Raw genomic sequence first — 13300 nt, forward strand, 5'->3', positions numbered from 1 at the left:
TACTGACACATTAGACACTAATATAGTGTGGATAAATAATACTGACACATTAGACACTAATATAGTGTGGATAAATAACGCTGACACATTAGACACTAATATAGTGTAGATAAATAACGCTGACACATTAGACACTAATATAGTGTGGATAAATAACGCTGACACATTAGACACTAATATAGTGTAGATAAATAACGCTGACACATTAGACACTAATATAGTGTAGATAAATAACACTGACACATTAGACATTAATTTAGTGTAGATAAATAAACGCTTACTGTTACAGCTTTGTCTCTGATTGTGACTGTTACAGCTTTGTTTATTATTGTGACTGTTACAGCGTTGTCTCTGATTGTGACTGTTACAGCTTTGTCTCTGATTGTCACTGTTACAGCGTTGTCTCTGATTGTGACTGTTACAGCTTTGTCTCTGATTGTGACTGTTACAGCCTTGTCTCTGATTGTGACTGTTACAGCGTTGTCTCTGATTGTGACTGTTACAGCTTTGTCTCTGATTGTGACTGTTACAGCGTTGTCTCTGATTGTGACTGTTACAGCGTTGTCTCTGATTGTGACTGTTACAGCTTTGTCTCTGATTGTGACTGTTACAGCTTTGTCTCTGATTGTGACTGTTACAGCGTTGTCTCTGATTGTGACTGTTACAACATTGTCTCTGATTGTGACTGTTACAGCTTTGTCTCTGATTGTGACTGTTACAGCTTTGTCTCTGATTGTGACTTATTGTGACTGTTACAGCGTTGTCTCTGATTGTGACTGTTACAGCTTTGTCTCTGATTGTGACTGTTATTGTGACTGTTACAGCTTTGTCTCTGATTGTGACTGTTACAGATTTGTCTCTGATTGTGACTGTTACAGCGTTGTCTCTGATTGTGACTGTTACAGCTTTGTCTTTGATTGTGACTGTTATTGTGACTGTTACAGCGTTGTCTCTGATTGTGACTGTTACAGCTTTGTCTCTGATTGTGACTGTTACAGATTTGTCTCTGATTGTGACTGTTACAGCCTTGTCTCTGATTGTGACTGTTACAGCGTTGTCTCTGATTGTGACTGTTACAGCTTTGTCTTTGATTGTGACTGTTATTGTGACTGTTACAGCGTTGTCTCTGATTGTGACTGTTACAGCTTTGTCTCTGATTGTAACTGTTACAGATTTGTCTCTGATTGTGACTGTTACAGATTTGTCTCTGATTGTGACTGTTATTGTGACTGTTACAGCTTTGTCTCTGATTGTGACTGTTACAGATTTGTCTCTGATTGTGACTGTTACAGCTTTGTCTCTGATTGTGACTGTTACAGATTTGTCTCTGATTGTGACTGTTATTGTGACTGTTACAGCTTTGTCTCTGATTGTGACTGTTACAGATTTGTCTCTGATTGTGACTGTTACAGATTTGTCTCTGATTGTGACTGTTACAGCTTTGTCTCTGATTGTGACTGTTACAGATTTGTCTCTGATTGTGACTGTTATTGTGACTGTTACAGCGTTGTCTCTGATTGTGACTGTTACAGCTTTGTCTCTGATTGTGACTGTTACAGCTTTGTCTCTGATTGTGACTGTTACAGCTTTGTCTCTGATTGTGACTGTTACAGCTTTGTCTCTGATTGTGACTGTTACAGATTTGTCTCTGATTGTGACTGTTATTGTGACTGTTACAGCTTTGTCTCTGATTGTGACTGTTACAGATTTGTCTCTGATTGTGACTGTTACAGATTTGTCTCTGATTGTGACTGTTACAGCTTTGTCTCTGATTGTGACTGTTACAGATTTGTCTCTGATTGTGACTGTTACAGATTTGTCTCTGATTGTGACTGTTATTGTGACTGTTACAGCTTTGTCTCTGATTGTGACTGTTATTGTGACTGTTACAGCTTTGTCTCTGATTGTGACTGTTATTGTGACTGTTACAGCTTTGTCTCTGATTGTGACTGTTACAGCTTTGTCTCTGATTGTGATCGTGACAGCTTTGTCTCCGATTGTGACTGTTACAGCGTTGTCTCTGATTGTGACTGTTACAACATTGTCTCTGATTGTGACTGTTACAGCGTTGTCTCTGATTGTGACTGTTACAGCGTTGTCTCTGATTGTGACTGTTACAGCTTTGTCTCTGATTGTGACTGTTACAGCTTTGCCTCTGATTGTGACTGTTATTGTGACTGTTACAGCTTTTTCTCTGATTGTGACTGTTACAGATTTGTCTCTGATTGTGACTGTTACAACATTGTCTCTGATTGTGACTGTTACAGCGTTGTCTCTGATTGTGACTGTTACAGCGTTGTCTCTGATTGTGACTGTTGCAGCTTTGTCTCTGATTGTGACTGTTACAGCTTTGTCTCTGATTGTGACTGTTACAGATTTGTCTCTGATTGTGACTGTTACAGCTTTGTCTCTGATTGTGACTGTTACAGCTTTGTCTCTGATTGTGACTGTTATTGTGACTGTTACAGCGTTGTCTCTGATTGTGACTGTTACAACATTGTCTCTGATTGTGACTGTTACAGCGTTGTCTCTGATTGTGACTGTTACAGCTTTGTCTCTGATTGTGACTGTTACAGCTTTGTCTCTGATTGTGACTGTTACAGCTTTGTCTCTGATTGTGACTGTTACAGCTTTGTCTCTGATTGTGACTGTTACAGCTTTGTCTCTGATTGTGACTGTTACAGATTTGTCTCTGATTTTAATTGTTTCGATACTTTATTGTTGTAGAATTTCTGTAAGTTGTTTGGTGCCCGACTGGTCTCAGTGGAAAGCGAACGTGAGGACAAGATGCTTCGTGCTCACGGCTATACTATACCACGTATGTAGTAGAAATATCACCGTATCATATCAAACAAATAATATTCAATACACAATATCATTGAATGTTAGTTTCAAACCAAAATATATACAGAGGAAAGATTTCAATGACTCATTCAAAAGTACAAGGATAATAAGACCAGGTGTTTCGAAAGCGTCGTTTTCTTCATCGACGACACCCGCCATGTATAATTTGGTCAATGAAAGTAAATAATGCAAAAATTCTTAAAATTAATTTATTGAAGGACAGCATCAGCAAAAGTATATTCGCGAGGGGGTTTTCGCGAATGATGCTTCTCGCGAATAAACACGAAAAATAATCCTTCGCTAATAATTAGTGATTTACAGTAACTGTGTTTAATTCGTTTCCCATTACACATTCATTTTGCTTACATTTTATCCTCGAATAATAAATTTTAAATTTGAGAAATTACCCATCTATTGGAGGTTTGTAAATGGTCTTATATGACTAAGCTTAATATGATATAGACCTGCCCTAACGGTTTAGACTGTGATATTCACATGTAACATTTGCGACACTGATAATAAGTGTCCTATGGAATGGCGGATGGCAGTGATTTACACCTAGTACATGAGTCTAACTCAGACGGACCCAGGACGGAAACTACGATAAATGGTACATTTATTTCCATCGAAGATGTGTAAACAAATCGGTGTCAGGAAAATCATTCTCACATATCTAAGGTCTCACATAAACTTACTCTACTCAAAAATACGTAGCGACATTGCTTAGAATCAGACATGATTAAATTAAACTGACTTGCTTTGAACATCACATTGCTGGTTATAGGGTTGATCTACGTACAGTCAATGATAGTCATAATAAAGCCCCAAACACAACTGACTAGGACTAACCAGCTGTATGATGTAATTAAATTCATACTTTTGCTTAAATCATATTGAGACGTTCTACTGTATGCTGTACATATTTTATACTGTCACCAAGTATCATGATTCTATCCTAAATTAAATCCGACCGTCCCAAATACACACGGTACAGACATGCCGAATATCGATGTCCTCGGGACAACAAACCCGACAGTCCAAATACACACGGTACAGACATGCCGAATATCCATGGCCTCGGGACAACAAACCCGACAGTCCAAATACACACGGTACAGACATGCCGAATATCGATGACCTCGGGACAACAAACCCGACAGTCCAAATACACACGGTACAGACATGCCGAATATTGATGGCCTCGCGAAAACAAACTGGCAAGTCCAAATACACACGGTACAGACATGCCGAATATCGGTGGCCTCGCGAAAACAAAATAGTGAAATCTAATATAATTAGGGCAAACTATGAACAAAAGAGCGGTTAACACGGAGAATGTACATAGCGAGTACTTGATCACATATAAGCTGTATTTTGATGAGGGTGTAGAAAGTGGAGAGCCTCTGGCGAGCCTTCTTTTATCTTTCTGTTCCAAACCAAACTGCAGCTTGTCTTTTAAGACACGGACCATATATTCCATTTATCCAGCAAAATTGATGAATAATAAGACCTTCCAAGTTTCAATGGTTTTGTTGATCAAATTTTGTTTACCTGACGATGACGTTACGTGAAATTCTGACAGACGACGTACGCCAAAATAATTGCTCCTTGCAGAATCTAAGTTTTAAAATTTAACGGTACGAGAGTGATTACTTTTTAAGTTTCGTACATTAACTTGTTCATTGTTACATATAAAATCACTTATTCACACATTTCTTTATATTGTTAAACATAATTTTAAGTAAATGCAGAAAATAGTTCCTTCGAATAACGCACAGCAAAAATATATGACAACTACAAGAAAATACCAATATGTCCACGTAATCCAAACTCAGATTCAATAAAACTAGAACAAAATATGAACAAAAGATAGTTTAACACAGAAACTCTTGAGAAAGTGCAAGTAGAATAAAACCAGGTGAAAGATTCGATGAATATATATGTTACACTACCAAAACCGGCTTAACATAAACGTTAGGACACCTTCCTGAGTACCCCATAATAAGTATACTTTTACTAATCCAGGACGAATTATTACTTGGAACATGTACAACATCCTTTCATATAACAATTTTTTTCGGTTAAAAGTGTCTTTATTCGCTACATAAATGATTATTCTTATTCTCCGGTATTCGCATAATTTGTCAATTTTCGTTTTGGATATATCTTGTTACATTTAGAATTTCTCTCAGATACTCCATAGGTCATCACCTTTCGTTTCCAAGTATTTCTCGAATCGATACGAATGTAACCCTCCCGGTACCGAATGATATGTGTACCGTCGTTTCTATCACTTTTTCTGTTTAATACAAGTTTTACGCTTCCTGGTAACCAATATTATTCCCACTTTCGTTTCTCGGGTTAATACAAAGGTTTCCCTCTCGGGTACCCCATTAAGTGTCTACTTCCGTTTTAGTTTCTCGTTATTCTAGACCGATTGGGATTTCCAGTCTGGTGGATAACAGATAAATAGCCTTCTACTATAACATCTGGTCGTTGGTAAGGTAAGTTGTATTATATTTTTGGCTATAAACCAGATTTGTGTTACTGTTAGGTACCTCATAGGTCATCTCCTTTCGTTTCTAAGTATTTCTCCAATCAATACGAATGTAATCCCCCCGGAACCGAATGATATGTTTACCTTTGTTTCTATCACGTGTTCTGATTAATACTATTTGTACCAGCCAGATAACCCATATTATTTTTACTTTCATTGCTAAGACTTCCTCGGTTTAATACAAAGGTTACCCTCTCGGGTACCCCATTAAGTGTCTACTTTCGTGTTAGTTTCTCGTTATTCTAGACCGATTGGGATTTCCAGTCTGGTGGATAACAGATAAATAGCCTTCTACTATAACATCTGGTCGTTGGTAAGGTAAGTTGTATTATATTGTCGGCTATAAACCAGATTCGTGTTACACTTTTGACATTAAGGCGTACACTTAAGGTTGTACGTTTTGTGAAACTGGATGTGTGCATCAAACCGGAAACAGGTTAGTCGTGGATAAGTGTTAAGGAATGGCGTTATATTGCTTTATCTCGACATTGTTATTATTTAACGTTTCATTGAATTGAAAGGAGTTGATCTCAAATCACTAGACAGGATAAGCTAAAACCATATTTGAGATGTGAAAATACTTTGATAACCTTGAATCAAGCACTTTTCATGGATTAAACACGCGTTATCATAGACCGGAAGTAGGTAGGGCTGACAAAATTTACGAACATTGAAACTAATCACGAAACCGAATTCGGAAATGGCTACCTCGAAAGTCAGCTATGAAAGTTAAGAAATATGCTACACACCAAATAAATTAGCACAGCTTATCAATCTTACCACATTTTACTTAATTGAAACAGCGAAACTCATTAAACGCGGTTACTTATCTTGTAAAAGAAGGTTAGACTTTGAAAAAAGGAAAATATTTGCACAAAGTTTAAAACAGATGATGATAAAAGAGGAAGTAAAGATTAGTCTAAGATTTAGAAATCTAATTAGATCGTTCATTTCACATCACGCTACAGGTCCGTCATATAACGAGACACGAAATAAAATCAGCGATGTGATATTAATTTGTATTCCGTTTTCAAGCTTTCTTTTATCGGACCGTTTTGCGTTCTGTTTTTGATGCGTGCTTTTTTATTTTTGTGTTTTCTTCAAAGAACGGTTTTAAATGACGATTTTATTACAAACATTATTCTGTTGAAACTTTCCGTAATCTTTCAGATTTTAACATGGCAACTGCACAGACTCAAGAACAGATTTGGCAGAGTGATAAATCATTGGCTGAATGTTTGGGCCATCTCTTCACTTCCGGTATAGCATGTGACGTCACATTCCTGGTTGAAGAAGGAAAATCTAAGATTTCCGCCCACAAAACGATTCTCATCAGCAGGAGCCCCGTATTTTATGCTATGTTCGAGGGAGATCTCGCCGAAAAAGGAGAAATTGTCATTCCGGATATGACGCAGGAGATATTTACATTGTTTCTAAGGTGATATTGATTTTAATGTCATATTCCAGTTTCCGAAAACCTCTCTGGTTATAAAAACATCCTATTCGTTGATCATACATTGATGTTATTTTACATAGATGTAACCGATTTAACAGAGCGCTGGTGTCACTGTCAGTTATAAACAATGGTAGTACATAAGAGATGTATGTTTTATATAAGATACATGGGTTCTGTGTTTATATCGTAGACTTTATCTGACTGTTTGTTTATTCTGCTATACCTTGAAACTAGTCATGCATTTAGAAATTACATACAAAAAGTGTTCATGCTCTAAGGCTATTTTCCTCAAGAAATGTCAGTTCTAGATTAATTTGTTTCACTTAGTATTTTGAAAGCTATTTAATTCTGTCGGTCTAATTCGAATAACACAACTGTTGTTTCCAAAGAGTGATATGTCATTCCGATACTTCTTGTTGTGTGGTGATAATTATATATTCCATAACTATCTTGGCCCTCTGATATTTTTTTTAAAAGCTGAATCTGTTTAGTTGCTGCTGTAAAATTTGGTATTGATCTTGTCCCTAAATCAATTGCAGATTTCTAGCTTCTAACTCTCGTCTTGGTTATGCTATATATATAAAGTACTTCCCGAAATGTTAGAAATGATTTTAAACAATTACTGGAAGTTTGGGGACTAAAATCCTCACGTGTTTCACTACTTTGTCTTTGATTTCCTCTTGCTGTTTGTAGTTTCTTCTGACGGTGTGTTGTCTTCCATTTTGATATTTTTGACGAGGTAAAGTTTTGTCACCACGAGTTATTGGTTATACAGTATGTTGTTAGTTGTAAAATCTGGTTCGTAATCTATTTGAATAATGTCAACTAAATATGAATGGACGATTGAATGAATAGGTATGTAGTAGAACATCGACACTAAAATTAGTTTATTTGAATCCAGTTGTTTGTTCAAATTGTAGGTACCTTTATACGGACACAATAGAATTCAGCGACACTGTAGCAATGCCTGTCCTATCTGTTGCGAGGAAATACATGGTGGATAATCTTGTTACCGAATGTCAAACCTTCATTAAGAAATCCATAACTCCGGAAAATGGATGCTTCTGGTTGGAACAATCCCACCTACATACAGAAGAAAGCATGATGGAAGAATGTCTACCTTTGATAAACAAAACACCGGAAGTAGTGCTAAAATCCACAAGTTTCCTTGACTTGTGCGGTATCTGCGTGAAACGTATCACAGAGTCGGACAACCTGAATGTGGATGAGAGGATGGCGTACGAGGCGGTGATTCGTTGGGGGGAGGCAGAGTGTGAACGTCAGGGACTGGAGTTGACAGACAGCAATGTCCGGAAGGTACTCGGGGACGTCCTCTACACCATCAGGTTTCCGGTTCTTGATTCTAAGTATTTTACACAACAGGTCCTCACGAGAAATGTCCTAACACCAGAACAGTTAGTGAACATCATAAGGCATCAACAGGACAGCAAAACATATGTCTGTACGGACTTTAATGATAAACAACGACAAACAAGTATACCAGTAAAAGGCCAATATGAATGTGTTGAAAGGTTTGCAGTAACAATGGAAAGTCTATGGGATTCGTTGGCTCTCCAGGATAATGATAGTATATCTTTTACCTCATCCGTTAATAGATGTCTACATGGGCTGAAGCTTTACGGCTCATATCAAGCGAACCAGAATATTGATATAGGAGTGTACGGTGAGCAAGGTTACACACTGTACAAACAAAACCACACTCTGACAAACACAGATGTGTGTAGGATAGAATTCGATCAGATTATTAGAATTATAGCAGGGCAGACTTACACAATCGTCTTACACGGTGGAGTACGCACACATGGGTATGGGACAGAAGGGCGTTTACAGGTACAATGTAGTAAAGGATATATTCAGTTTTCTCGAAGCTCATTATTTCCGTGTCATACTACAGATACGTCTCATGGGTATGGGACAGAAGGGCGTTTACAGGTACAATGTAGTAAAGGATATATTCAGTTTTCTCGAAGCTCATTATTTCCGTGTCATACTACAGATACGTCTCATGGGTATGGGACAGAAGGGCGTTTACAGGTACAATGTAGTAAAGGATATATTCAGTTTTCTCGAAGCTCATTATTTCCGTGTCATACTACAGATACGTCTCATGGGTATGGGACAGAAGGGCGTTTACAGGTACAATGTAGTAAAGGATATATTCAGTTTTCTCGAAGCTCATTATTTCCGTGTCATACTACAGATACGTCTCATGGGTATGGGACAGAAGGGCGTTTACAGGTACAATGTAGTAAAGGATATATTCAGTTTTCTCGAAGCTCATTATTTCCGTGTCATACTACAGATACGTCTCATGGGTATGGGACAGAAGGGCGTTTACAGGTACAATGTAGTAAAGGATATATTCAGTTTTCTCGAAGCTCATTATTTCCGTGTCATACTACAGATACGTCTCATGGGTATGGGACAGAAGGGCGTTTACAGGTACAATGTAGTAAAGGATATATTCAGTTTTCTCGAAGCTCATTATTTCCGTGTCATACTACAGATACGTCTCATGGGTATGGGACAGAAGGGCGTTTACAGGTACAATGTAGTAAAGGATATATTCAGTTTTCTCGAAGCTCATTATTTCCGTGTCATACTACAGATACGTCTCATGGGTATGGGACAGAAGGGCGTTTACAGGTACAATGTAGTAAAGGATATATTCAGTTTTCTCGAAGCTCATTATTTCCGTGTCATACTACAGATACGTCTCATGGGTATGGGACAGAAGGGCGTTTACAGGTACAATGTAGTAAAGGATATATTCAGTTTTCTCGAAGCTCATTATTTCCGTGTCATACTACAGATACGTCTCATGGGTATGGGACAGAAGGGCGTTTACAGGTACAATGTAGTAAAGGATATATTCAGTTTTCTCGAAGCTCATTATTTCCGTGCCATACTACAGATACGTCTCATGGGTATGGGACAGAAGGGCGTTTACAGGTACAATGTAGTAAAGGATATATTCAGTTTTCTCGAAGCTCATTATTTCCGTGCCATACTACAGATACGTCTCATGGGTATGGGACAGAAGGGCGTTTACAGGTACAATGTAGTAAAGGATATATTCAGTTTTCTCGAAGCTCATTATTTCCGTGTCATACTACAGATACGTCTCATGGGTATGGGACAGAAGGGCGTTTACAGGTACAATGTAGTAAAGGATATATTCAGTTTTCTCGAAGCTCATTATTTCCGTGTCATACTACAGATACGTCTCATGGGTATGGGACAGAAGGGCGTTTACAGGTACAATGTAGTAAAGGATATATTCAGTTTTCTCGAAGCTCATTATTTCCGTGTCATACTACAGATACGTCTCATGGGTATGGGACAGAAGGGCGTTTACAGGTACAATGTAGTAAAGGATATATTCAGTTTTCTCGAAGCTCATTATTTCCGTGTCATACTACAGATACGTCTCATGGGTATGGGACAGAAGGGCGTTTACAGGTACAATGTAGTAAAGGATATATTCAGTTTTCTCGAAGCTCATTATTTCCGTGTCATACTACAGATACGTCTCATGGGTATGGGACAGAAGGGCGTTTACAGGTACAATGTAGTAAAGGATATATTCAGTTTTATCGAAGCTCATTATTTCCGTGTCATACTACAGATACGTCTCATGGGTATGGGACAGAAGGGCGTTTACAGGTACAATGTAGTAAAGGATATATTCAGTTTTCTCGAAGCTCATTATTTCCGTGTCATACTACAGATACGTCTCATGGGTATGGGACAGAAGGGCGTTTACAGGTACAATGTAGTAAAGGATATATTCAGTTTTCTCGAAGCTCATTATTTCCGTGTCATACTACAGATACGTCTCATGGGTATGGGACAGAAGGGCGTTTACAGGTACAATGTAGTAAAGGATATATTCAGTTTTCTCGAAGCTCATTATTTCCGTGTCATACTACAGATACGTCTCATGGGTATGGGACAGAAGGGCGTTTACAGGTACAATGTAGTAAAGGATATATTCAGTTTTCTCGAAGCTCATTATTTCCGTGTCATACTACAGATACGTCTCATGGTCAGATTCCAGCACTACTGGTTTCATTCTAAATTTTATTTCAAGGGAGAGAAGAACTATTCTACCGGAACAAATCCAGATATCAATAATGACTTTGTGAAGGATTAGGTAGCTGAGTACCCGTCGCATTTGTGAATAATTTGTTCAAGGTGTCGTTTTTCGTATAAACTGACAGTAGGAGTGTCTCATCGGACATTTTACCATAGAATCCAAACCCATGCAACAAACATTTGATTGTAACTAGGATTAAACCAATATTTCAGTTTGTCCTTAAGAATTAGGATCCTAGATTTTTTATGTTGCATATACTTTTTAGCTACTTAGTTGGTGGCAAATAAGTTAGTTGGTGAATTATAACGTCCCAACATCCTGGGTGTCATTATATGAAGTTGATGTCACAACTCAAGAGTATGATGAACGATAGGGAAAAATAAACAGTGATATCAAATTGTGAAGTCAAATGACAGTAATACTTTGCTTCTGGAATCAGTCTTCTTTCAAAAAGTGTTAAAGATGGACGCTTTAAAGTCTTTGTAATAATCTAGATTTGAAGATTCCCATCGTCATTCTTTTTTGTGCCAAAAACTGACATGTTTACGCCTTAAAAGTAAGGTCATGTGCATTTAAAATATATTCCTCCCTGAACTGTTGAACTGTCATAAGAAAAGGAGACAATTTCTATCAGTCGAATAACAAATGTACAGGGAGTTTATATCTTAGAAATAGAGAGACGATCATGTAAAGACAGGATATTTTGAGAACATTAATATTTTTCTGTACACTTAATACCGGATCTTAAACCTGATGAGGATTTAATGTAGGTGCGTACACACGTGCATTATGTTATTATTTCAACTTTGATAAATGATGTTAAAGGATATTGTGATATAGGGATAGACATCTGTGACATATTCAATACTATACACATATTATTAACAAACTTTGATCGACAGAGGGTATACTATTGATAATAAAAGACTTTAAGGTTGAGGTCACTTTAGATTTGTATTGAAACTCCTCCAGCTCAGTAATCAAGTGGTACAGATTCCTGATATAACCACTACAGTAATAGTTGAAGTGTGAAGTTACCGCCATTGGTACAATGACCATCAGATTGGTACAATGACCATAAGATTGGTACAATGACCATAAGGTTGGCACAATGACAATAAGATTTGTACAATGAGCATAAGATTGGTACAATGACCATAAGGTTGGCACAATGACAATAAGATTTGTACAATGAGCATAAGATTGGTACAATGACCATAAGGTTGGCACAATGACCATAAGGTTGGTACAATGACAATAAGATTGGTACAAACTCATTGGCACAATGACCATGAGTTTGGTACAATGACCATAAGATTGGTACAATGACAATATGATTGGCACAATGACAATAAGATTGTCACAATGACCATAAGTTTGGTACAATGACCCTAAGATTGGTACAATGACAATACGATTGGTACAATGACAATATGATTGGCACAATGACAATAAGATTGTCACAATGACCATAAGATTGGTACAATGACAATGACAATAAGATTGGTACAATGACAATAAGATTGGTACAATGACCATAAGACTGGTACAATGACCATACGATTGGCACAATGACCATAAGACTGGTACAATGACAATAGGATTGGTACAATGACCACAAGATTGGTACAATGACAATAAGATTGGTACAATGACCATAAGATTGGTACAATGACCATAAGATTGGTACAATGACCCTAAGATTGGTACAATGACAATAAGATTGGTACAATGACCATAAGACTGGTACAATGACCATACGATTGGCACAATGACCATAAGACTGGTACAATGACAATAAGATTGGCACAATGACCATAAGGTTGGCACAATGACCATACGATTGGCACAATGACCACAAGATTGGTACAATGACAATAGGATTGGTACAATGACCACAAGATTGGTACAATGACCCTAAGATTGGTACAATGACAATAAGATTGGTACAATGACCATAAGATTGGTACAATGACCATAAGATTGGTACAATGACCATAAGATTGGTACAATGACCATAAGTTTGGTACAATGACCATCAGATTGGTACAATGACCATAAGATTGGTACAATGACAATAAGATTGGTACAATGACCATAAGATTGGTACAATGACCATAAGATTGGTACAATGACCATAAGATTGGTACAATGACCATAAGATTGGTTGGTACAGATTGGTACACCATAAGATTGGTACAATGACCATAAGATTGGTACAATGACAATAAGATTGGTACAATGACCATAAGACTGGTACAATGACCATCAGATTGGTACAATGACCATAAGATTGGTACAATGACCCTAAGATTGGTACAAT

General features: G+C 37.5%; 1 protein-coding gene across 1 annotated transcript; it reads left to right on the plus strand.

The window, feature by feature from the left end:
- Window positions 1-6579: 6579 nt before the first annotated feature.
- LOC132556334 (uncharacterized) lies at window positions 6580-11034 on the plus strand. Its single transcript, XM_060220718.1, has 3 exons — window positions 6580-6839; window positions 7778-9830; window positions 9997-11034. Exons 1-3 carry the CDS (start codon window positions 6580-6582, stop codon window positions 11032-11034), a joined length of 3351 nt encoding a protein of 1116 aa, XP_060076701.1.
- The last annotated feature ends 2266 nt before the right edge of the window (window positions 11035-13300 follow it).

Source organism: Ylistrum balloti, unplaced genomic scaffold, assembly GCF_031769215.1.
Source record: "Ylistrum balloti isolate Yb309-2 unplaced genomic scaffold, AGI_CSIRO_Ybal_v1 Utg370560, whole genome shotgun sequence".
Classification (NCBI taxonomy): domain Eukaryota; kingdom Metazoa; phylum Mollusca; class Bivalvia; order Pectinida; family Pectinidae; genus Ylistrum; species Ylistrum balloti.

Coding starts and splice junctions, on each gene's coding strand:
- LOC132556334 (XM_060220718.1), top strand. CDS start 6,580: ATGGCAACTGCACAGACTCAAGAACAGATTTGGCAGAGTGATAAATCA. Junction 6,840..7,777: donor ATATTTACATTGTTTCTAAG/GTGATATTGATT, acceptor TTCAAATTGTAG/GTACCTTTATACGGACACAA. Junction 9,831..9,996: donor GGACAGAAGGGCGTTTACAG/GTACAATGTAGT, acceptor GTCATACTACAG/ATACGTCTCATGGGTATGGG.